Source organism: Miniopterus schreibersii (genome assembly GCF_964146895.1).
Source record: "Miniopterus schreibersii genome assembly, chromosome: 18".
NCBI lineage: Eukaryota > Metazoa > Chordata > Mammalia > Chiroptera > Miniopteridae > Miniopterus > Miniopterus schreibersii.
In genome coordinates this window covers 36,579,549-36,604,048 of record NC_138121.1, presented here as the reverse complement: position 1 = coordinate 36,604,048, position 24,500 = coordinate 36,579,549, and the positions used below count along the sequence as shown (strand labels likewise).

The following is a 24,500-nucleotide window of genomic DNA, read 5'->3' as shown; positions in this document are numbered from 1 at the left end:
AGGAAGATTAAGTAACTTTTTAAGGGGCTCCACTCTAAAACCTCGACTGGGCTTTGTCTGGTCAGGGGTTGTGCCAGGCACCAGGGACGCAAAATAAAATCGTGGTTAATATTTTTTGAGCACCTACTGTACGTCAGGCTTGCTGTTAGGTGCTTTACGTAATTTTATTTAAGCTTCACAATAAACTTGCAAGCTAGGTATCCTTAATCCCATTTTACTATTATGGAAATTAAAGGTTTGGCGAGGTAGGGTAACCCGACAACCGTCACCAGCGGGTGGAAGGCGCAGTCCATCACCCTTCAAGCCCCGCCCCCTCCCGAGTACGTCCACGGGACTCCGCCCCTCCGCGGCCTGGCTCCGCCCACTCCCCCTCTACGCCTGCGCGCCCCGCGCCAGCCTCCACCCTCGGACGCGAGGCGCGCCTGCGCACCGCCGTCCATGTGGCCCAGGTGAGCGGCCCGGGAGCCCGCGCCTCCAGCCCGGCCGCCAGCAGGGCCGCCCACCGTCTTGCGGTTGCCCTCCCCTCTCGGTGCTCCCCCGGCGCGCGTTGCCATGGGCAAGAGCAGGACGAAGCGCTTCCGGAGACCCCAGTTCTCCCCCACCGGCGACTGTCAGGCCGAGCTGGCAGCGGCGGAGAACGGGACTGAGCCAGAGGAGGACGACGGGCCGGCGGCGGAGCTGCTAGAAAAGGTGAGACCGGGGCTCGCCCGTCCGAGAGGCGGGGCGCGGGGGGCGGGCTGCGGCCGAGCCCCGCGCGCCCGCTGACGCTGTCTCCCGTCCCGCAGCTCGAGCACCCCAGCGCCGAGGTCCGCGAGTGCGCCTGCGCGGGGCTGGCGCGGCTGGTGCAGCAGCGGCCGGCGCTCGCGGGCCTGGGCCGCCGGGACGCCGTGCGCCGCCTCGGGCCGCTGCTGCTGGACGCCAGCCTGGCCGTGAGGGAGACGGCGGCCGGCGCGCTCAGGTGAGCGGGGGGGGCCCGGCGCGGCGCCCGGCCGGCCGCTTGGCCCGTTTCGTTCTCGGTGCACCTGCCCTAGGCAGCGCGGGAGCGCCACGAGCTGCCCGGGGCCCCCATTTGCAGAAGGGGGCGTTTGAACTCAAGCTCCAGAGGCTCCCACGCTTTCCGTTGAGTCCACCTGGCCGCTTCACCCGCAGCATCCTCCCCTCAGGGCCCAGCGCACCTTGTCCCTTGTCCAAGGACCCTCCGAGAGTGCTGGGGTTCAGGGAACGCTTCCTGCATGTATGCGCCAGGTCCCCTGGGTGCAGAGGGTTTTAGCAGGCAGGGCATTGACCAGGACAGCCGAGATCCCGGCCTCCCAAAACCCATGCTGATGAGACAAACAGGAGACCAGCGAACAGGTAAAACAGATAACAGGTAGTGAGACGTGCCGTGGAGAAAACCAAGAGGATGACGCGTTGGGGGTGAGGCGTCGCTGTAGGTCGGGTGCGCTCTAGATGACAGCTGCCCGTGAGAGCCCGCAGCTGCAGAGGAGGGAGGCGGCAAAGGGCTTGGCCTGCGGAAGGGATGAAAGGTTAGTGTGCCGAGCAGGGTAGGGCGCGGTGTTACGGGAGATGAGGCTGGAGAGATGGACAAAGGCTTGGGGGTGCAGGGCTAGAGGACCTGTTTATTCTGAGCAGGAGTGACATGATCCAGTTTACCTTTTCAAAAGGCCGCTCTGGTGGCTGTGCAGCAAATGGGCTGCAGAGGGGGCAAGAGCAGAAGTTAGTACAGTACTTGTAGTCCTTAGAGCTCTGTCTCTATTTATTGTGTTTCGTTCATTGACTTAACAAGCCAGGGTTACTTCAGGGAATGTCATTCTTAGTAGCCTTACCCTTGCTGCCCCTGATGTCTTATTTCTAAGGCAAGGTCCCTTCATGTAAGATTAGGCTGTGATTTATTCACATTAAATAGGAAAAGTTTCTCCATTTCCCTTCCCTATAGGTACACACCTGTGTTCTGTCTCAGACAGACTTGTTCCAGGACTAAGTCATTTGTTTACATCATGTAGGGCAGGGATCAGAACAGGTGGAAATCAGTGGATGGCTTCTGCAGCATCTTATCAAAATAAATAAACAGTTTTGCCTGGGAAAGCTTAAGCATGGTTAGAAATAGAAATAAACTTGAGCTTCATGGTGTTTTGTAACATGATCTGAAAGTAACACATTTTTTAAACTTCTTGTGTAGAAATCTCAGTGCCTGTGGAGGTTTTGAAGTTTGCGATGACATGGTGACTAAGGATATCATGACTCCTCTGGTGGCATTGCTCAGAGAGGTATGCAGTTTTTAAAGTATTCTGGTGGCAGTCTTTTAAACTACATGTTGCTGTAGCTTTTAGTATACAAACTTAGTGGGATTTTGTTTTTGTGTTTTTGGTTTTTTATTTTTTAGTACTTTGGTGTTAGTTATTTTGTCTTCCCTCAGAACATCCTATGGGAATTTTATTTTCTTGGAAACACTGATCCCTCATCTTTAATAGCAGTCTCTAGTTTGTCCCCCCTACCTTTATTTCTATGCTAGTTGGAAAAGACCTTCCTAAAACTATAAACAGACTTCTTTAGACTTTAAATTTCATATGATAAAATAATTAGTATTACTCATTGCTAATGTATATACCAGGTGCTGTTTTGTGGACTGTTAAATCCTCATAGCAGTCCATTTGGCATCTGTAAAATATCTGTATTTTTTGCCTCGAACATAACATTAAGTTCCCAAATTTAATATGCCAACTTTATTGCATGATATAGTTCCAGGATTAAGTTGCTTTCTCTTTGGTGTGCCTCTGATCCACTATTCTGAATTGATGGGTAATTTTCACTCAAGGCTATATAAAGATTATCCAGTTTTGATGAGAGGCACCAGTCTTGTTCCTTTTTTAAAGCACTGGTTCTATTAGGAGTGATTTGCCCCACAGGAGACATTTGGCAAAGTCTGGAGCCATTTTTCATTGTCACAGCTTGGAGGTAGGGACTGCTACTGGCATGTGGTGGGGTAGAGACCAAGGATGCTGCTAAACATCCTACGGTGCACATGTCAGCCCCCCACAACAGAGAATCATCTGGTCCAGAATGTCAGTGTGCCGAGATGAGACGCCCTGCTTCAGGGGGTGCTGTGGGTTAAACTAGAGGGGGGCAGTACTGCAGAGCAGTTCCCAGCGTCTGCTTTGGAGCCAGAGTGCCTCCGTCTGAACCCCAGCTTCATCATCTACCATGTTATACCTCCAGCAAGCTCTGTACCTCAGTTTCCTGTTTGTAGCGGGAGACTGGGGATAATAGTTTATCTACTTCGTAGGTTTGTGGTGAGGATTAAGTGACTTAATATATTAAACTGCTGAGACTGGTGCCTTGCACATAGAAGGTACTGTGCAGATGTGTTAGCTCTTATTATGTGCTGCTTTTCTTTGCCTTATTTACCATCTTTATCACATTAGATAAAATACTTTGTATTGATTTTACATTTTCATTTTGATGTGAAATGCTTTATAATTAGTTTATACAATGATTTGTGACCCTTTCTTGTCTGTATCTCTTGCCAAAGGGGAGCAGGATTGTGGGCACTGTGCTGTTTATAAGGATTTCATTGGCCTGCTGACCACTCTCATTTCTGATATTTAGTTTTTGTGATTCTTGTCATTAGTCTTTTGTTTAATTGTTCTTTTGAACCAGGGTGCTAATCATGATATTTGGTTACAGTGTAGTGCTGGACTGGATTCAAATGAGATGTCTCTAGGGGAAGAAAAATATCGGAACAGAAATTCTGTTGAGAACATAGCCAATGAGGCCGTGAACGTGCTGTGGAATATATGGTAAGATGCTTTCCAGACCCAGCCTCCGGCTACAGTGCTGCTCAGGCTGCTGAGCCTTCTGCCTAACCCCAGAGGAATCTCTTTTCTCCGTGATGCACCTGTATACCCATGATGGTGACGCTTAGTAGGCAGTCAAGTCAGGTGATCTAAGATCAGTCCTCCTTCCCCGGCTTAGCCCTTTCCCTCATCGCATCACTATGTCTTTTCATGCTTTACAGCTCTTCTCTCTAGTCGTTACTGCTGACCACAAAATGAGGAGTCCTGGCCATTGGCATGTACCATACACCCTTCCCCTCACTGCCCCTATACCTTAAGCAGCAGTTGCCCCAGCGCAGTCGCTGCTTTGGCTCGACATCTGGAATGAGACAGGGACCACAAAGTTGGGCTGGTGCTTTATTCCTTCCCTGGCATTGCCTCGTGATAGGGAAGTAGATGCCTGCGAGGAGCTCCTGTGGCCCAGTAGGAAGAGGGCCTCACTCCATCCCATGACTCTAGCAGCCGTGGGGTGGGGTGCACTTGCCCTTAGGAGTGGAAATGGCTAGAAACACAACCTGGATTTACTTTTTCTACCCCATTTTATGTTCTACATTTTTAGCAAGATTCTATCGTAGTTCCTTTTTTTCAGTCAGCAGTGATTATAACAATCTAAAAGCACAGTTATTTCTTAGAAGACAAGATTCAGTTAGATCTGAAAAGCCACCGGCACAGCAGTCCAAACTTGCCTGGGATTCATTTTAAATTGGTGTATGCATCCCACCAGCAAAACTGGAGAGCTCAGACTGAGGAAACAGCCTGCGAGCAAGCTGGCGGTGCACCACGTAACCTTAACTTACCTAATTATTGAACTTGGAAATTTCCTAAACATTTCTCTGGGAAGGGCCTGAAAGCGTGATCTCCATAGTTATTTCTTTCCTGAAAGCCTTTGAGCCCTATCTTGTCATTTCCTGTTATAGCACTTCACATTTTTGGGGTTTTTTTATATATGTATATATTTTAATGCATGTATGTTTACCTCACTGACTATACCTGACTTTACTGTGGGCTCCTTGAGGGTAGGCTCATACAACGTGCAGTGACTAGATAGGAAGACAGGAATAGTTTATGTTTAGATAGAGGATTGAATTTAATAATTTAGTCAACTGTTAGCTACTAGTGTGTCGTATGTATATGTCGTGTGTATGGAGTGATGCTTTTCTCTGGAAACATGGATATAATAATTATAATTAGCTCTGTTTACCCTGTATTTAGTGTGTATGTTTATTAATAACAGTGATAACGTTAATAACATTAATTCTGATTAACAGGTAGTATAATTTTAAAAATATTTATTATAGCCGTATCTCTGTTGCAGACTGTAAATTCTCCTTGTCAAAATTTGAATAGCCATCTAGAAAGAATGAATGAAATTTAATTCTACTTTCTTAAGATTTGTGTTTTGGGGATGTTAAGTACAGAGGCCTTTTATCCTTACTTGACCTTATTGTTACTGCGGTACAGTGGAAAGAACAGTAGGCCAGACCCGAGGAGCCACCGCTAACAAAATGCTCTACAGATCGCTTCACCTTTTGGGGCCTTGGTCTCCTCATCTAAAAGAAAGTGATTTCTAAGAGCACTTCCAGCTCTGACCTCCTGTAAGAAAATGGAGGTGCAGGTAAAGAGATTGGCTAAAAGGTCCTACTGCAATAGAGAAATAAAAACATAGCTGTGTTCATGTACAGGGGATATAAGTGGGCATTGGTTTCTTCATCCATGAAAGTGGTGGGTGTTGGACTCCAACTCTGGTTCTTATGTAAAGCCTGATTTATTTTTTCATGAATTTCTGTGGTTGATTTCTTAATGTTAAAATGTGACTAGTAAAACTTTTTTTTCCCCCCTTCAATTTAGTGAATGCAGTAGTAGAGCAGTATCTATATTCAACAAAGAAGGGTGTTTGGAGATTATATTAAAGTATTTAAGTAGGTTTTCCACCAATGTTGACCTGGCTATTTCAGTAGGTAAGTGAAGAAAAGATGACGATTTATTAAGTATGTGTGGCCTTATTTAAAAATTTAATCAGACATAGCATGTTTATTCAATAGGAGTGATTTTTGTCCTCACTGTATGTAAATGCATAGTTGAGTTCTGTTTGTTTTGAATCTTTTAAAATCTGTGGTCAGTTCTCCTGCTTCTCACTCAGGAAGGGAGGAAGGTGATTATTGAAGCCCATGTGGCTTCTAGTGTGTTGCCTTCTCAGAAGCCTCTCTTAATTCTTCAATTTTCATCTCCCGTTTACACAGAAACTAACCCACAACTACCAGGCCTTTTTTAAAATCCTCACCCGAGGATATTCCCCCCCCCCCATTGATTTTTAGAGAGAGGGAGAGAGGAACATCGATGTGAGAGAGACACATCAGTTGGTTGCCTCCTGCATACACCCTGACCAGGTCCAGATATCAAACCTGCAACTGAGGTATGTGCCCTTAACAGGGAATTGAACCCGTGATCCTTCGGTCCTCTGGCTGACGCTCTAACCACTGAGCCAAACCGACCAGGCACCTGGGCTTTTTTTGAGAGAGGAGAACAAGTGATTGAAATTACTCACAGGCCCGCTTCCCTTCCATGGGATGGGAAAGGAAAGTCTGGCAGCTTCAGCTGCCCCAGCTCCCTCCTCCTGCCCATGGGGTTAGACAGCCATTGGGGTAGGAGACAGAAACCAGAGGGTGGGTGGCTCAACAGGACTTTGGGGTAGAACGGAGATATAATTGGTGAAAAGCATTGCTTTTCTACCCATCATACTGGCAGGCATCCTTTTATTTAACTCTGCCTTTCTCCTGGCGAGACAAAGCGTATTCCCTGTCCTGAAGTGTATTCCCCTTAATGATGTTTCTCTTGACTCTAATGTTCTCTTTTAAGAGAACAGAAAAGAAAAAAAAAGTGGAACAAATACTACTGGGGAAAATTTTAAAATCATTTTCTTAAAATGGAATCTTTGGCAGAGGGGAGATTTGTGAGTAAATGTGGATTTTTATAAGCAGTGGAACTAGGAAATTGGTAGGTGACTTTTAATCTCAGAGGATGGTTTTTATTTCAGTAAGAATTTCAGGAAAGTTCATAGCTTTTAAAAGAAAAACTTCACTTCTGTTTTTGTGCTTTTAGTGTTGTTATAGATTTATTTGTCTTGTTTTAATTGAGGGGAGGAGTTAAATGGATCATACATCTTAGTATTTTACCCATCTCTGAATTTGCTTATACTTTTATATAAAATACATTTTTTCCTTAAAGAAATATTGCTTCACCAGAAATAACTGTAACTTTTAAAGTCGTACTGAATTTAAAGAAGCCAGAATGTCCCAAAACCTACGACTTGTTACGGGCAAACAGTACTACTCTAAGAGTGTTGTCTGTGGACTGGTGTTTGGTCCGCAAACTGTTTGCTACTTATCTGCGATGAGCAGTTTAGGATAAGCCTTTATTGATGTTTATAGTAACTCTACACTGTCATGACATTTCAGAGCCTTTATTTATAAAGGTCTATTTCTGTAAAGAATTAGAAATTAAGAAAAAATCTTTAATAACACTGACTGTTTGGTTAGTATGTGACTCATCTGCCCTGAGCATGAATATCCTACAAAAGCTATCTGTGTCCAAAGAATTCGTAAAGATGCAGTGTTTTTCGATGAGTTATTTTGGTGTAAGTTACCCGAGCAGAATTCATTGTTTCTAAATATTTCCTTTGTGTCTTCATAGCATATTGTTTGCAGACAGTAACTGAAGATAACCCAGAGCTACTGAAATCGTTCAGTGCCTCAGCATTGCATGTGCTGGAATCAGCAATGCTCTCTCCTGTCAGTTCCATGGAATATATTCTATTAAAGACCCTGGTGGCAGGTAAACTTTAGCCATATGTGATAGGGTGCTTTTTAGTAACTTGTCATGGGTAGAGATAGCGGGCCAAACTGTTATTTCACCAGTCAGGGCCGTCTGTGTTTATGTCTGTTCTGAAGAAGTGGAGACTTAATTCAAGCAGTTGTGCTAGTTGGGAAGCCTTATAGAGTCTATTTGTTTTCATTGTAACAAACTACTGTTGTCTGATGTAGAAATGTTGCTGCCAGGGTCCCCTTATTAACCAGGGAAAGCCGAAGTGGACCATGGGCATCCAAGATACACCACTCACTTTATTATAAGGTCTTCACCCCCAATTCTTTCCCCCTCAGAATTTCTAAATACAAACATAAGGAATAATCTGATGATCATTGAGTAGTTGGTAATATTACAGTTTCTATTTATATTTTCCTCTTGCCCTTTGGCCTTGCAGAGATCGTTTATCTTGAGAGGTGGTTGTTTTTTTTAAGTGGTTAAATACACGTAAAATTTTTCATCTTAACCATTTTTAAGTGTACAGCTCAGTCACGTTAAATATATTCACATTGTTGTACATCCAATATCCAGAACTTCCTTCATCTTGCAAAACTGAAATTCTGTACACATTAAATAGCTCCTCAGCCCTCCCCCCCAGCCTCCTGCAGCTACCATTCTATTTTCTGTCTGTTCTAGGCACCTCATATAAGTGAAATAATGGCTTGTTTTGTTTTGTTTGTGACTGGCTTATTTCACTTAACACATTGTTTGCGGGTAGTTTTTATCGCACGCTCTACTACCAGTCAACGTAAAACGTATAAATATATTTCCCGCATACAATGCGTTAATACCCTCAGAGCTCATCCATGTTGTAGCCTGTGTCAGGATTTCCTTCTTTTTTAAGGCCAAGTAATATTCCTCCATATTTTAACAGTCACTGTTTAAACAATTAGCCTAACTACTTAATGGTAGTTCCTATTTTATTTTGATAAGCAAAAAAACAAACACCTGCTACCTAGTTTGTCCGTGAGACCTTGGAATTTTAGTACATTCCTTTCCACTCTTGGAACATAAGCTGCCTCGGAGAGCAGCTCAGGTTAAGATGAAAGAAAGCGAGGCAGCCTGGCTGGTGTGGCTCAGTGGTTGAGTGTCTACCCATGAACCTGGAGATCAGGGTTCTATTCCCAGTCAGGGCACATGCCCGGGTTGCAGCCTCGATCACCAGTAGGGGGCGTGGAGGAGGCAGCTGATTAATGACTCTCATCATTGATGTTTCTATCTTTCCCTCTTCCTTCCTCTCTCTGAAATCAATACAAACATTTTAAAAAAAGAAAGTGAGGCAACTAAATTTATTGTTTTCAAAGAAACTTGATCAGTGCCCTGAGTCTGTTGGTAGGCGGTGCGTCAGAGGAGGGTGTGTGTGCCCAGGCAGGGAAAGGATGGTGAAGGGCTGTAATAAAGGGAGCTGCCTCTGTGCACAGCTCTTTGACGTTTAATAAAAGCTGAACAACGACAGTGGGATCAAGATTTTTGAAATTACAACTGAGCTTAAAGAACCAATCTTGTGAAAACTATATTTAACAAAATTTCACAGACAATTCCTTTGTCCTTATGCTCATTTTTTCCCAGGCACAGTTTGGAATCTAAAGGACATTATCCCATCCAAGAGTCAAGCAGAAATCATAAATGCCATCCTAAAGATCTTATCTGAGGTTTTGGAAATGGACGCTGGCAAAATGGTCATTCAAATGAAGGAGGCGGAAACGCAGAGGTTGAAAACCGCGGCAGAGACTGAGGAGGTGTTAGGGAATGCCAACGGTGATTGTGTGATGGAAGGCGACGAAATGGAAGAAAGTCCTCGTAAGAGAAGGGTCAGAAGGAAAACTTTCATTTCGGATTTACTTCCAGTAAGTCAGATTGATGCTTTCAAACATGGGTTAATACAGAGATTTTCTTTCAATAGCTATCCTAAGTTTTGTAGGAAATTGTTACAGAGGAATTCATTAGAAAGTGAATTGCAGTAAAAATCAGTCCTGTTTTCCCACAAACTCTCATTGTAACATTAGAGAGCTTCTCCCAAAGGGGAAAAAAGTCTCCTGTTTAAAATGAAAATTTTAAACGGATGATTTCAAAGATGAGGTAGACCAAACTTTTGCAACAGTTTAGAAGCATGCAGTCATCTTCCTAGCTGCTGTGTCTCCCCAGTGCACTCACACATTGTCTCCCAGACCCTTCCAACTAAAGGAATTTTAACTTTGCTGGATTGTCCAATCCAGGAAATCCTTGTCTCTTGTTGTATATTAAGTCTTACAGAGTAGCAGGCCAGACGGTCCTATACCCGCTGCTGCTGCACAGAGGAGGTTGGGCGGTTGTGAGGATGAACAATGGCTGGTGGTTTTTGCAGACTGGGTGATGGTGGCAGGCTTATGCCTGTGGGTGTGATGTTGGGGTGAGGGTGCGCAGCCCCGGGTGCAGGAGACATTTCAGCCAAGCCAGTCAGCAGAGATGGAGCTGTCCTTAGAGAAAACGTCCCCAAAGAGGAGAGCGCGTAGTCGGGAGGACAGGGACCCGCAGCTTACTGGTTTAGGTGCACAGCTTCCGTGCTCCTGCTGTGTGCCAGGAACCGGGCCAGATGCTGGCGAAAGAGAGGTGATTAAGATGTATTTCCTGTCTCCCGAGACCACTTCCATCTTGGGAGGAGCGACACGGAGTTATGATTTATTATAATGCCTGTGCTAGGGACAGTACTGGGGCTGGGCACAGGCTCTAGGGGAGCAGTTTGCATGGAGGAGGCAGAGGAAGGGACAGGGCTGTCAGAGAACACTCTGGACAGGACACCTGAGCCACCTTAAAGGCTGGGCTGAGACAGCCTGGTGAAAGCAGGCCAGTGTTGTTAGGGGCCTGGAGGCAGAGCCCTGGGCAGGAGGCTGCTAGAGTCATTCCACAGGACGGGGAGGAGGCCTGAGCTGGAGGAACACCCCAAACGTCCTCTCACACTTCCTGCCTCAGACCTGACTTGGCCTTACTCATGTCAAATGAACTGGAACTGAGGGTGGTCTTAAGTCAGTGTCTTAGAGTTTTCTTAGGGTTATGCCCAATAATAATGCTGTAAATGAAATATACCTGAAAATAAATATAGCAGCGTACTACTTTTTGCATTCACAAAGTCTTGTAAAGCATGAATTGGTGGTGTTTAAAGAAAAAACATAGTTAGGACTGCTTTTCCAGCCCCCATGAATAGCTGTTAGGCACAAAGCATCGTGTAAGGTGCTGGGATGAATATTGCCCTTGGGTTGCTTGCAAATCATAGAGTGTCCTAAAAATCCTGGCACACCCCCTGTGGTGCAAGGGATACTTTTAGACCACAAATTTGCACCTTGTCTCACTTGTGCCTCTGCGGCAGTTGAGTAGAATTAAAATCTGTGAAGCAAGGTAGAGGTATGCGGTACACGTCCTTCTCCCCAGAGGGTGTTTATAAAGAGCCCTGGTGGCAGCTCTTAAGTTGTCACAGGAGGCGTAGGTTCTAGATCTGGGGACTCGTGGTTTCCTGTCCACACGTGCACTGTCGGGGCAGGACAGGTCAGGCCTGGAGGCTGTCCTGCCACTGTCCCACTGCACTCACTCTGTCCTGACTGACGCACCAGTGTTACCCCCAAATTTCTGTCTGAGCAGAGTGGAAATTACAGGTGGGCTGTCAGGGGACCCTGAAGTACCTGGGGTGGGAGAACGACACTCCCAAGCATTTTCCCATCTCCAGCCTGGCTTCCAAGGGGCTCCTAAAGGGACCAAATGGAGACCGAGCTCCAGCTCTCCTGAGACTGGTTAAAAAGTACGGATACCTAACTGGTATTTAGAGATTTACGTTCCTAAGCATTCTTTAAAAATAAAATTTTGGTGCTTATAAAATGCAGTCTTTCCTTATAACAAAAGCTTGCTTTTCAAAGTCTTAACGTAGCTGAGTAGACTGGATGATTAACATGCTGGTCAGCCAGCCAGTGTTGAGGTGCCAGTCAGCTGCTAGGCATCGTGCCAATACGTGCCCAGAATACAAGCCTGTAGTCGGCCAGCTCCGGTCTTAAGTACCCAGCAGCTCATGCTCCTAGGAGTCCTTTAGAATCAGAACCTGTGATTTAACATAAGAAGCTATAATCACAGATATGTAAAGAAAGAAGCAACCCAGGTTGTTGTTTTCACGTAGGCAGAAGTAGAGTATTCTGTGTTCTGTTTCATCGATACCCCCACCCACTCTCCCCTCTACTACCAAATTTTTTGAAGGAAATCTCAGATGTCATAACATTTTCTCTAGATTTGCTCTTTCTGTCAGTTTGAGAACAGTAAGCAGGGAAATGTTCTAAGCAGGAGAGTTGTATAAAAAAGTGAAACTTAATTTCAGATGCTTCTCAGCCAGATCTGCACGCATTTTAAGTGGATAAGAGCCCAGCACCAGCCTGTCTCCTTGATAAATGTTTGTTTAGTTGAATACACACAGCAGATAGGAATAATTTTTACATTTGCTCTTGCCAGCAGTAAAAGGAGTACAAATAATAATCTCTTAAATTAGCAGTTTGCTGGGGCTTTTCTAGAACATGGTTTGAAATTAAATTGTTGCACAAGGAAGTTGCTGGAGGATAATAAATAAGTGCTCTGGAAAGGAAATTGGGACTATGTCACAGGTCTCTAGTTTTTAAACTTTGACCCAGTAAATCTGAGAAATTAGATATGCAAGTAACCTGAAATATTCCACACTAATGAAATGCTTAATAAATTATAGTGCATCCATCATTCAGACAGTAAAATACACATTATTTTTAGCTTATGCACTGTTTTGGAATATCAGTGTAGCTTTTTCACTTTTCATAGGTGACTTGCGAATTAAGGTCGTGTCGATTTATCCAACCCCTCTTAAGAATGGTAATTGATAAATTTGTGTTAATTTATATCCAGAGGGGGGGGGAAAAACCCTCTGTCTTCAGTGTTAAAGGAATGCCTTGCTGCAGCTTTCGAAGGGAGCCAGGAAGCAGGCTCCCGCTCCTTAGCCGGGCTCTGTTGGTCATGAAGAGCTTCTTAGCTCTTGTTTGTGCAGTCATCTCCAAGGAGACCTGCAAGCATCTAGAAGCCGGTTTGCTGTGCACCAGTGCCTGGTGTCTGAAATGAACGCTCATTTTAATCTTAGTGTGCTCGGCTACTTCTTAACACATTCGGTGAAGTTTCAGGGCGACTTCAATTCACAAGTCCTGAGTATTTCTCCATTCTCGCCAGCTAGCTAAGCAGCGCGTGGAGAATAGCCACACAGGTAGGTGGGAGCCCAGGTGGCAGTGGCGCCTCCCCAGTGCCGGGAGGGTTCTGCTCCTTTGTGCTCCCTCATGACTCTTCTACCTCCTCCCCTCCCCCTGTGCTCTGTTCCTGGGGCAGAAACCGTCTGGTAGGCTTTAACTTAGGAAATTCACACAGTGATACTTTCCCAAACATTGAGAGTTGGTTGGTTGGTTTTTTCCTAGCCCACTAACAAGGAACTGAGAGAGGCCACAGCACTGCTGACGGCGCAGCAGACCGCTCTGGAGATTATCGTCAACATGTGCTGCAGCGAAGGTTTGTGCCCAGTTCCCATCCTCCCCTGGGCTCAGGGCAGCTCCCCGAGGACTTGCTTACTCATTCCAGCTGTATGCTCTGCACCCTTCCCAGATCCCTCTGACGACGAGTGGGAGGAAGAGCTCTCCAGCAGTGATGAGAGTGAGGTGTTTATGGAGAGTTCCCTCTGCGAGGGCGAGGGTGGTGGGCAGCTGCTGTCTCCCCTCTGCCTCTCCCACGAGACCCACGCCGCCCTCACCAACTTTCTCATCCCCAGGAAGGTAATCGCTCTCAGTCCTGCTCCCTGTGCAGCCGGGAAAGGCCTGGGAAAGCTGCTTGATCTGTGCAGAGGAAGTGAGCTCACATTGTGGGTAACGGAAATGAAGCAGAATTCACAGTGCTTGAAGTGGGCTGGACGGTGTCGTTAGCAACCTGACCGTTTCCCTTAGAGGTGATGTGTCAGGGCTTTATAAAGGGATCCTGTATAAAATGAATTTGCTCTTTAACTTTTGCTTTACTCACTTTTTCAAATCTAGGTTTTTGAGAAAACTGCCTTTCCCAACAGCGTTGCCATGGACATGTGTTCTAGGAATCCCACCTGGAAACCTTTGGTTAGAAAGTAAGAACTTTTCTATTTTCAAAATCATTTGTCATTATATGAAAGGGTGGACTCAGTAGAAGGTGCCACTGCCCCTGGATTCACAGTTCTGTTCCTGTGTGTGATGTGCCGTGGAGAAACGTGTGCTTATGGGCACTGAGACCTGAGTGTGTGCATGGAGACTGAGAGTATGCACTGAGACCTGAGTGTGTGCATCGAGATCTGAGTGTGTGCATAGCAGTGGGGTTCCCAGATGCCCCGCCTGGAAACACCCTAGCTGCCCATCAGTGGCAGACTGGATAAATCTATTTTGGCATAATTTTACAGTAGAACACAGACAGCAATAAGCAGAATCTGAGCTAGAGCTGCTCCCCATGCGGGTGAAACATCAAGCAGGAAAGCAAGGTGCAAAGGAATATACACACTGTTTCAGTTTTCACAAAGTTCATAGACAGGTGGCACTAAGCTACTTTGTTTAGGGATGCACACACAGGTGGCAACCCTATGAAGAAAAGGGGAGTGGTGACCTTCAGGGGAAGGCGTAGGTGGGCTGTGAGGGCTCTGGCAGCATTCCTTACCATTTGCTCTAGAAACTTTATTAAACTGGATGTGCTTTGAAGTGCTTTCCTATAGATAGGTAATATTTCACAAAAGTAATTTGAAAGGCGCTGGCATGTGCAGAAAGTTTTCTAAAGCCAGTTCCTATGACTCAGAAAAGGCCCTCGGGGGCCTTGAGGCTTGTGCAGTGTAATTTGTTAGATTAACAGTTCACCTTTGGATTCTGTGCAAATTGCCACCCCCATCCTGCTTCCCGATGCTCCCAGGCAGCACCTGAAGCGCAGGGTAGCAGTTGACCCTGGACTCTGTTTGTCCAGGTAAGAGAAACAGCAATCTCCCGCTTTCCTTGCAGAATGAACACTGTGCAGTGGCGAGCCCTCATGTGTCTCCAGAGTCTCGTGTCCCTCCTGGAGGTGGAGCACCTGGGCGGAGCGCTGGCTCTCCAGGCCCTTGCGCAGCACTTGTCCACACTGCTCTTTTCTCAGCCAGGTAAATAGTTGGGCCCTGCTGTGGAAGACTGCTTGGACGGGGCGGAATCTCCAAGGGGCAGAAACTTGGAGTTTGTAGTTGTGCACTGGTTGTCAGCCAACGTGCAGCACCCTTGTCGGCGCTGCCAGTCATGCACCACAGCTGCCAGCGGTGTAGTCAGAATGTGGCACACAGGTGGGTCTCTGGGGAATAGGTTTCTTTTTTTTATCAAAATTGTTTACATCCAGTTATGTCAGGCCAGTTAAGGCTGAATCACAGATGTCTTAAATTTAGGCCTCATAAATGTATTTGGCTAATTCTGTATTCTCTATTTTTCTTCTTAAATATAACACCACTTGATTTGCATTTGATCAGGTAGCACATGTATGTATTACAGAATTCACATTATGAGAGGGTGTCAGGGAGACAGCTGCCCTCCTGTTTCTCACACTGCCCGGTCCCTCTCCCAGAGTTCATCAGTTGCCAGTTTCTTGCGTTTGCTTCCAGAGGGATTCTTGGTATAAAAGTACATATGTGTATGTTAAGGCCAATGGTAGACCACCATCCACACAGTTCTACACCTTGCTTTTCCTAACACATGCCCGTATTCAACACCTTGGCATCGTAAGAGCTGAATCTCTAATTTTCAGGTCTCTGATACAGGTGAGTTTCATTCTTACACAGAATCCTAGACAGATACACACATAGTTAATGACCTAGCTGTAGAAGGTGTAATGCATGCTCCAACATTAGTGATGTTGTATTTTCAAATTGGGTCAGTCTACCATTTGCTCCTTTATGTGGGCTCTGAAACCATTGAGGATTCTGTTTTCCAAAACCGGGGGACATGAGCAGCTCTGTGGTAATGGTGGTAGCACACATTCTGGGACACATGTTCTGTTCCATATCAGAACATTGAAACGCAGCCTGAAAGGTTCACCTGCACGTACTTGGCTGCTTGGTTACCTGTGGATGGGTCAGTACCTACATCTGGGCACGCTACAAATTCTTAGAGGCTGCACAGACTTGGTGAGAGGAAGGACGTTGCAAATCACCTCTGTTTAACTTCTTTCGACCTTCATTTAGTATCTTTGAAAATACCATGTGTGTTGACCTTTTACTGCGACTTTGTTAGAAAGCCATGGCAGTTTGAAATCCATTCCCAAACGTGGATAAAGGAAAGAAACATGAATTAAACAAAATTGCTCAAGTATTTTTCTTAATTTAGGGAAAGTGTTAACTACACATCATGTGAATCTATAGCATAGTTTAGATTAGGGTTTTGAATCCAAAGTATTGGTTATTTTCCTGAGAATGGAGGACAGAAAAAAATTGATTCTGAGATGTGTTCTAGTTTGTATTGAGTAAGCTCTTTATAACGTGGCTTATGCGAGTCACGCATTTCTAGGGCTACACTATAACTTTAATAAAAAATAAATATATCTTATGTTTCAGAGCCAGTGTGGTGACTTGTTGAGATTTAATATTAACAACTTCATGCCAGTTTCTGAGTGCCTGTTAGGTTCGAGGTTGAGAGCTAAGCATTATTACCCGTCTTCCTGGTGCGGAAGCAGAGATCGAGGGGCTAAGGAGCTTCTTCCAGGTCATTCATTCCTCCTTTCAGCACAAGTTTCTTGAACACTTACTTCATACCATCCAGTGTTTTGGGTGTGAGGGATTTGGGCATGAGCAAGATAGGAAGGCCACTGGCGTGGAGCTGGCCTTCTCATAGGAGTAAAGGTTTAGTGTCATTTCAGCTATGAAGAAAACATAAAGAGAGAATTGGCGTGAGGTGCTGCGTTAGGTGCTGTGCAAAGGCCTCTGAGGAGGTAACATTTGAGCAGAGACTGAAATGGGGAGGTCATATGACGTCAGACAGGATTGCATCCCAGGTCTGTCTGGTCCTGAAGCCATCCTGGTGTCTGTCCTATGACTCCTGCAGGCAGTCCCCACTGTTACAGGGGACTGTAATATGTCTCTGAAGGTGAGAGAGCCAGGAGCTGAGCTTTGTACAAAAACCATTTCGCAGTCTCATAGGCAGCCAAGGGGCTTCGGAACCCTTACTGGGCCCCAGGCACCACAGGGCAGATAGCCAAGGTATCTCATTGCATAACAAACCACTCGAGACTTTGTGGCTTGAAGCAACAATAATCCTGTGTTATTTCTCATGGTTTCTGCAGGTCAGGGATTTAGACAGCACTGTGGGGATGCTTGTCTCTACTCCACAGTGTCTAGGCCAGTGGCTCTTCTGCCCCCAGGGGACATTTGGAAGTGTCTGGAGGCATTTTCTGTTACGCCTGGGGAGTTGCTGCTGGTGTCTAGAGGGTAAAAGTGAGGGCTGCTGCAGCAATCCTATGTGCACAGGAGACCCCTGCCCACGGCAGAGAGTGTGACCTGGTCCAGAATGCCAGGTGTGCAGAGGTGGGGAACCCGCCCAGGCCTTCTGCTGGAATTGGGAGCCAGCATCACCTGAAGGCCTGTTCCTCACACTCTGCTAGTCAGACCACCCACAGTGACCTCTGCATGTGACCTGGGCTTCCTCACAACATGGGGGCCGGTTCCAAGGGCAAGAGTCAGGTGGAAGTCAGGTCGCCTTTTATGATGTAATCTGGCACTTTCCTAAGTCCTGTTGGTTGGAGACTTAGTCACAAAGTCCCACCCAGAGTCAAGGGGAGTCGAAATAGACTCCATGTCTTTCCAGAAGTGGCCAGGTTCTGGAAGGTCATGCCGAACTGGGAGTACTGCTGTGGCTGGTTTTGGAAAATATAACCTACCCACCAAGTCAGTCACTTTCCCTCCCCACAGAGGGTTAGGGCACCAACTCACCTGGCTGCCCTCACCCTTCTGTGGACTGTTAGCCTGATTGTTGCTGCTGTTCTGTTTGTCCTGCCTGGGAAGAAGGGAGAGTAAGAATGAGCAGGGTGGAAAGGGGAGTCCGAGTGGGCTGAGAGCTGTGGAGGCGTGGTGGCCTGGCCCTGCTCCGGCAGCAGCTCTGGGCTGGGCGGTGGGTGTGGGCTGGCAGGGAAGACTCTGGTTTGGAAGATGACTCTACCCAGGTCTGCCCAGCACCGCGATGGTGATCTGTGAAAGCTGAATTCACTCCACAGAAGCCAGCTCGGGTTTATCACGTGTGAAAGCGGCGCTGGGCAGCCAAGGACTGTCTAGCACGCTCCCTGTCATGATTGTTTCAGCCAGGCTTGTCTTTCAGACTCAAGTGTTTGGGCCGCAGGGGCTATTACCAGAAGTTCGGCTTCCATCTAAAGTGCTTTTATGATAATAGTATGTATTAACCTTAACATGCTGTTTTGATTCTGTTTCCTTTTGTACAAAACGACTTGTTTTGGAGAAAGGCAAATATGCATTTCACTCTGTGTTTCAGACCTCGCCAAGCACGGTGACTTCCTAGAAGCCTTAAGTAGTGCGTTGAGGGCCCTTTTGCAAACAATGGCCTCCAAGAACATTTCTCAGGTAAGATATTTCTAGTTGTTATGTGAAACTAGCCAAGAGTCTGTATTGTAGAGGTGAAATTTATCACTTCACTGTTTTTGAAGTTCTTGTTTCTATTACAGTGACCCTTGTAAAAAGAAAACAAAAGTGCTTAACGTGAAACGTAAGCTTTCCCTCTCCCACTGCTGCCACCAGCACGCAGAGGTTTTTCATTGGGAAACTTCTTACTCGACATTGGTGTTGTAAATATTTTCTCTGCATGTAGTTTGTCTTCTTAAAAATGTTTTGTTACAGACATTGTCAAGCATGCCTCCCACCCTCCACAGCGATCCATCTCACTTCTGTGGGAGGCGCCTTATTGCTGAAATTTTTTACTTTTTATTCAGGAAATTGTCAAACTTTCCTAACAGCAAAGATAGCAGTGTCTTGTTACAAGTAAAGATAATTGCGTGATGAACCTGAGTGCACGTTACCGGGTGTCAACAAGCTGTCAGCATCCTGTATTCTTGTTTCATTTATCCCCCCTACATGGTTGTGGTTGCTTCCTGGAGTTGTTCAGTGCAAATCACATTATTTCACCCATAAATATTATGTCTGTGACAGAAAATGAACTTTTTTTAAAAAATATGTCTTTATTGATTTTCAAAGAGAGGAAGGGAGAGGGAGGGAGAGAGATAGAAACATTGATGAGAGAGTCATTGATCAGCTGCCTCCTGCATGCCCCCGACTGGGCATGTGCCCTGACCAGGAATCGAACCTCGATCTCCTGGATCCTAGGCTGACGCTCAACCGCTGAGCCATGACAGCCGGGCAGAAAAAGAACTTTTTAAAAACATAACCACAATACCATTACCCAGGCCCTCAAATGAACAGATGTTTCTTGGTTCTCAACAATGTACAGTCTGAATTCGCTCTCCCTGGCTGGTTACACCTGTCACCTGGGGCTCTCCTCGTGCCTCGAAGGTTCTGCTGGGTCCCGTTCCTCGTCCCTAGTCCTTTCCACACACTCGGTGACCTCGCTGTCCTGGTGACCTGGCCTCGCAGCTCTTGGACCTCCTTTTGCCCAGACGCCGCGACTTCCTCCCTCCCCTGGGCACTCCATGGCCGTGCCTCTAGGGCAGAGCATCCCCAACTCGGTCTTGCTCCAGTTTACTGGGAATGCCTGGTGTATTACTGTTAAATATAGTACATACTATTGGCTTCTCCTATATACTCTTTAAACATTTCTTTGTATATTTGAGAATTATTTTCAAGAACATAACTTTTGACTCTCAGTTTCTATGAAATGGGAATAATAGTGCCAGGCCTCCTGTGTGGCTGTTGGGAGGATCAGAAAACCCTCTCCTGTAGGGCTTACAGGAGTATCAAGTATTTTTATTGATTAGCCATGGTGTTCAGGCAGTCATTTACTGGGTCAGCCTGATGTTTAAAAGACATTACTCAAGGCTCAGGCTCAGTTAATAATAAATTATTCATATATGTTAAGATCATACATTCTCAGGTTGGTTGTGTATTGGGCTAGAGCTTCGAATTTTAGAGCTAGAAGGAGCCTAGCTCTCGAATGCTTCATAAGGAGAGGAAACGAAGGACTCGACTTCTGAGTGACAGCTCCAAGCCCGGACACAGCTGTCCTGCTTGCCTGGCCAGTGCTTTACCTGGTGGCTTTCACACATTAGGCAGCTTACATTGTGAGTCAGACCACTGATGATCGCACACCTTTGGTCTTCCCACTGGCCTGTCCTAGTTCGGAAGGATGCCGTAGTTAGTGAAGCTTTTTCATTAGACTGCTTTCTGATGCAGAAACGAATTAGGTGATTTAGAACTGCTCGGGATTTTTTTAATTTTTTTTTTAAATATATCTTTATTGATTTCAGAGAGAGGAAAGGAGAGGGAGAGAGAGAGATAGAAACATCAATGATGAGAGAGTCATTGATCGAGCCCTCAACCCGGGCATGTGCCCTGACCGGGAATTGAATCCTGATCACCTGGATCCTAGGTCGACGCTCAACTGCTGAGCCACGCCTGGCCAGGCAGAACTGCTTGGGATTTTTATACGTAATAACAGCCAACATTTGGTGAGTGCTGTATATGTATTTATTCCTCCTCGCAGCTCTGTGATTACTGTCGCAGCGTTGCTGACGGAGAAACAGGATTTAGTGGGCTCAGGAACTTGGGCTGGGTAGCTAGGTGGAAAGTAGTGGGGCTGAACCCAGGGCGTCGGACTCCAGCTCCCAAGCCGTTGACCCCCACACTGTGCTGCTGCTCCCAGGCAGCGGGACGTCTCACTCTCACAACACCGCATCCTCACGTGTGTTCAAATGAGCTTAAACTGGAAAGCATCACTATGTAAATCACTATGTAATTTAATGCTTTTCACCATCTTTAATAATTCACCATAAAACATCTCGGAGTGAGTTCTTACCTGTATAGATTCAGCCAATTTTTATTAAAGCTCATGATCTTACTACATTTTCAAAACACTGTATGCTCAGTGCTAAAATGAAACTGGAATCTTTTTAGTCTGTGTGCATCTGAATGAATGTTGTCTTCAAATGAAACTAATAGGAATGGAAGCCCCTTTAAATTTAGGCTTACCGTGATGATGAAATGATGACAGGTCTCATCTTAGCTCAAACGACCAGCTATATTGGGAGTGATCAGAAATATGTAACCACTTCTTTGCTAAGAACTTATGTTGTTCTCAGAACCAGGCAGCCTGTAGCCTATAGGAGAGATTCCCGTCAACTGTGTCTCACGTGCTGTTGGAATTGGCTGAGTTCAGCACCATAAACACTCCTCTTCTCCACAGTGCATGACCCCGGATCAGCTGATGACACTGTGCAGAGCAGGCATTCAGAGCGGCAATGTCGGGGTGAGAGTGAACGTGGTTAGTATTTTGGGAATCACTGGCAGCGTCCTCGCCAAAGAGAATGGTACACTTGAAACTCTCAAGGTAAAATAATCTGCTTCCAACCCAAAATGTTCAATAATTAGAAATGGGGGAAGAGCCGCTGTAGTGTGGGGTTTTAATAAACTTCAGTGGACATCGTGACAAGAAATCATATTGAGAAGTTGCTTACTGAGGGATATTAGTAAAATATATCCTATTATATAGGATATTAAATCAAGGTAGTATCTTAGAGGTTATCTAGACATGTAAATTCAGATGAGAAAACCGAGCCTCAGAGGGGTTAACAGACTGTCCAACGGTTCCCCAGAGTAAACTGAGTTCACTCTCGAACAAGTCTTTGCAGTTGAGAATGGGCTGCGCATCAGCGAGCCAGCAGTGAGAAATGGGTGGGCATCAAAAATCACAGTGAGGCAACGTGAGATGGTGTTACTTTCAATTTTTTTATTGTCTTTGAGTGTTTTTCAAATAATTTTAAAAGCAAGGTTTTTTTTGTTACAGATAATATTTCTATGCATTTTGACACCATGGGGAAAGCCTTTTTGAGAGAGACAGGGAAATTTAATAATTTCCTAAATCAATCTTTCACATACCATTTATGGACCTTAATTCATTTTATTTAGGATTATGAATTCTAATGTGTTTCATTTATCTTGCTTATATTATACTTGGTATATTTATAAATATATGTCAAGTCTTTAGTCTTTAATCTTTTAAAAGTTTTACTTTCTCCCTGGCATTTTTATATAAAATAATATGCATAAATCACTGCCACATTTAAAGCTGGTACTTTGGAAATTGACCTGAGAGTACTGGGTGACAGTGGTGCATTTTGTCCACTCCAGACCATTGGGTGCTTTCTGCTGGAGGTGGCGACCAAAGACCCTTCACTGGTGGTAGCAGGAGAGGCTCTGGACGCCCTCTTTGATGTGTTCGCAGACGGCAAAGAAGCTGAAAGGGCCTCAGTTCAAATTCATTTGTTATCTGCTCTGAAAGAATTCCAGCCAGTCTTCAAGATGAAGGTATGAGGTCGTTCCTATTAGAAATGCTTAAGCCTCAACATCCTGTGGGAAGGGGGTACATGCATTACCCCCGAGCTGCCTCTATGGTGCCTGGAGCTCCTTGGGCCAGGGCTATGAGGGCTGCTGGGCTGAGTCGGCTCAGTCACCCCAGAGAACTCAGTCACGGTGACCTGAGCCAGACGGCGTCTGACAGGTCTTCATTCTGCAAGTTTACTGATGTCAGTAGTGCTCTTTATGTGTTAGCGCTATAGCCTGTGGCCTACAGAGCTCTTCAGCTCGTCAACTTGATTTTATATCATATAGTACGTTACAGGTCGATTTCATTGTCATGAATGCTTCCCTTTGGTGCTCTGAGAAGATGGCAAACTCACAGCTGGTCTGTGTTGGCAAATGTACTGGAGGATGTCATCACTTTCATTAGCTGTTTTATTTATTGTTTCATCACAGGCATCAAAGCTAACTTTGAGTCAAAAAATAAATTTCAAAACCTGTTTTGGTGGCATGGGGGCAGGTGGAGAGACACCAAGGATTTTAAAACAGCCTTGAATCACATGCATTTAAATGTACAATTCTCTTACATAAATCTTAGTTTTTAAATTATGTCATTTTTGAAATAAAAATATCCGTAATTTGTGCTTTTAGATTTTAAATTCAGCATTTGCTTTTAAATCTTTGTCAGGAGAATAGAGTTTTGATGGGAAATTATCTTGCTGTGTGTTGTTTTTCGAATATGCACATGCTTGATCTAACAAGCTTCTAACGCAGAATACAGGCCTCAGAGAGCTCTGTGCCAAGTTTTAGGTGAACAAGATTGTATGTCTAGAAATTTAAATTTTCTGAAAAATTTTTAAGGCATAAAAAATAGTTTTCTAGAAGAAAAGAAACTAGAAACCAGGCTGTGCACATTTTCTGCCATTGCTGCATCTCGAGTGGGTGTCGGTTTAGGGTCATTAACAGTGGTTTGTTTTTATTTTTTTATATATTTTTTAATTATATTTTTAAATCCTCACCTGAGAATATTTTTTACATTGCTTTTCAGAGAGAGTGACGGGGGGGAGGGGGAGAGAGAGAGAGAGAGAAAGAGAGAGAGAGAGATCAATGTGAGAGAGACACATAGATTGGTTGCCTCACACACAAGTGGACTGGGGCCGGGGATCGAGCCTGCAACCGAGGTGCATGCCCTTGGTTCGAACCCCGGGACCCTTCAGTACACAGGCCAACGCTCTAACTACTGAGCCGAACTGGCAAGTATATAATAACATTTTACATAATGTTATTAACCAGTGTTACCCCAATACATTTAATTAAGTTAAAAGGTGCATGATCTTACTTTATCTTTATAGCTCATACTGTATTCCTTTTACCTGGGAAGTGAAAATGTTTCACCCAGTTCTGGCAACTGTCTCATTCTGAAAGTAAATATACCGAAAATGAAGTGCTTTTTTATTTAAAGGAATTACTCATTTACGCCCAATTCTGTATGGTTTTTCTTTTGGCAGATACGAAAAGAAGGCAGAGGTAGATACAGTCCAGATCAGCTGTGTGTGCTTAACAACATAAAGATGAACTTGAGAAGGTTTGTCGCTTACCAAGACACCGTCGAGAAAAGACTGACCACTTGAATCATGGAAAGAGCAGTTCTTGCCCCAAAGGCTTCAGTGCTGAGTGTTTCCGTTGAATGTATACGTTTCTGAAAGCCATTTTCAGTGCCTGTATTCTGTGTATTAATTTGAAGTTCCTAAGAACTTCAAAACATGTCAGAAGCTCTCCTTTAGGCTCGGGGATCTGGTGGCATTGCTGGTGCTCTCTAAATCGTGTTCCCAGCATGCTTCAACCCCTGGAAAAGGGGAGAGTGGAAGCACAAAGGATCCTCAGGTGGTTCTTGGGAGCAGTGAAGAAATGTCACTGAATTTTGCAAAAACAGGAAATCTACATCATTGCTTGGATGCTCTTTTAAGTCAATATCATTTTATATTAGCTGAATTTTTAACTAAAATTTGAACACAAGCTTTATAAAAAATTTAGGTATGAAGTATATCAGTTATGTTTACCTTTTGTGAAGTGAATGAATTGAGGTTTTATTCCACTAGTAGAATGTACAATGAGCTAATAAGGTCATTGTCATCCTCTATATAAAAAGATCTGATCAATTATTGCTTTGTAACCTCACTCCTTGTTTAATTTGATATGTCATCAAAACTGGGGGAAAATATTTTTTAATAAATAACTTTTTAATTGAAAGCTTTGTGTCTTACAAAATCTTTTTTAAAAATACCAGGTAATCCTGTTCTTGAGCG

General features: G+C 45.0%; 1 protein-coding gene across 1 annotated transcript; it reads left to right on the top strand.

Annotated features, from left to right (window-relative positions):
- Positions 1-407: 407 nt before the first annotated feature.
- Positions 408-24,444, top strand: HEATR3 (HEAT repeat containing 3). Its single transcript, XM_081119984.1, has 15 exons — positions 408-690; positions 786-958; positions 2,180-2,267; positions 3,685-3,797; positions 5,682-5,791; positions 7,524-7,664; positions 9,264-9,541; positions 13,133-13,223; positions 13,317-13,483; positions 13,739-13,821; positions 14,711-14,847; positions 18,206-18,294; positions 21,083-21,226; positions 22,027-22,203; positions 23,703-24,444. Exons 1-15 carry the CDS (start codon positions 553-555, stop codon positions 23,823-23,825), a joined length of 2,052 nt encoding a protein of 683 aa, XP_080976110.1. The 5' UTR covers positions 408-552; the 3' UTR covers positions 23,826-24,444.
- The last annotated feature ends 56 nt before the right edge of the window (positions 24,445-24,500 follow it).

What these genes read in the sequence shown, in the direction of transcription:
- HEATR3 (XM_081119984.1), top strand. Translation starts at nt 553, where the DNA reads ATGGGCAAGAGCAGGACGAAGCGCTTCCGGAGACCCCAGTTCTCCCCC. An exon ending in CGGCGGAGCTGCTAGAAAAG is followed by an intron (nt 691 to 785) that starts GTGAGACCGGGG and finishes CCCGTCCCGCAG; the next exon opens with CTCGAGCACCCCAGCGCCGA. An exon ending in ACTGCTCTTTTCTCAGCCAG is followed by an intron (nt 14,848 to 18,205) that starts GTAAATAGTTGG and finishes TCTGTGTTTCAG; the next exon opens with ACCTCGCCAAGCACGGTGAC.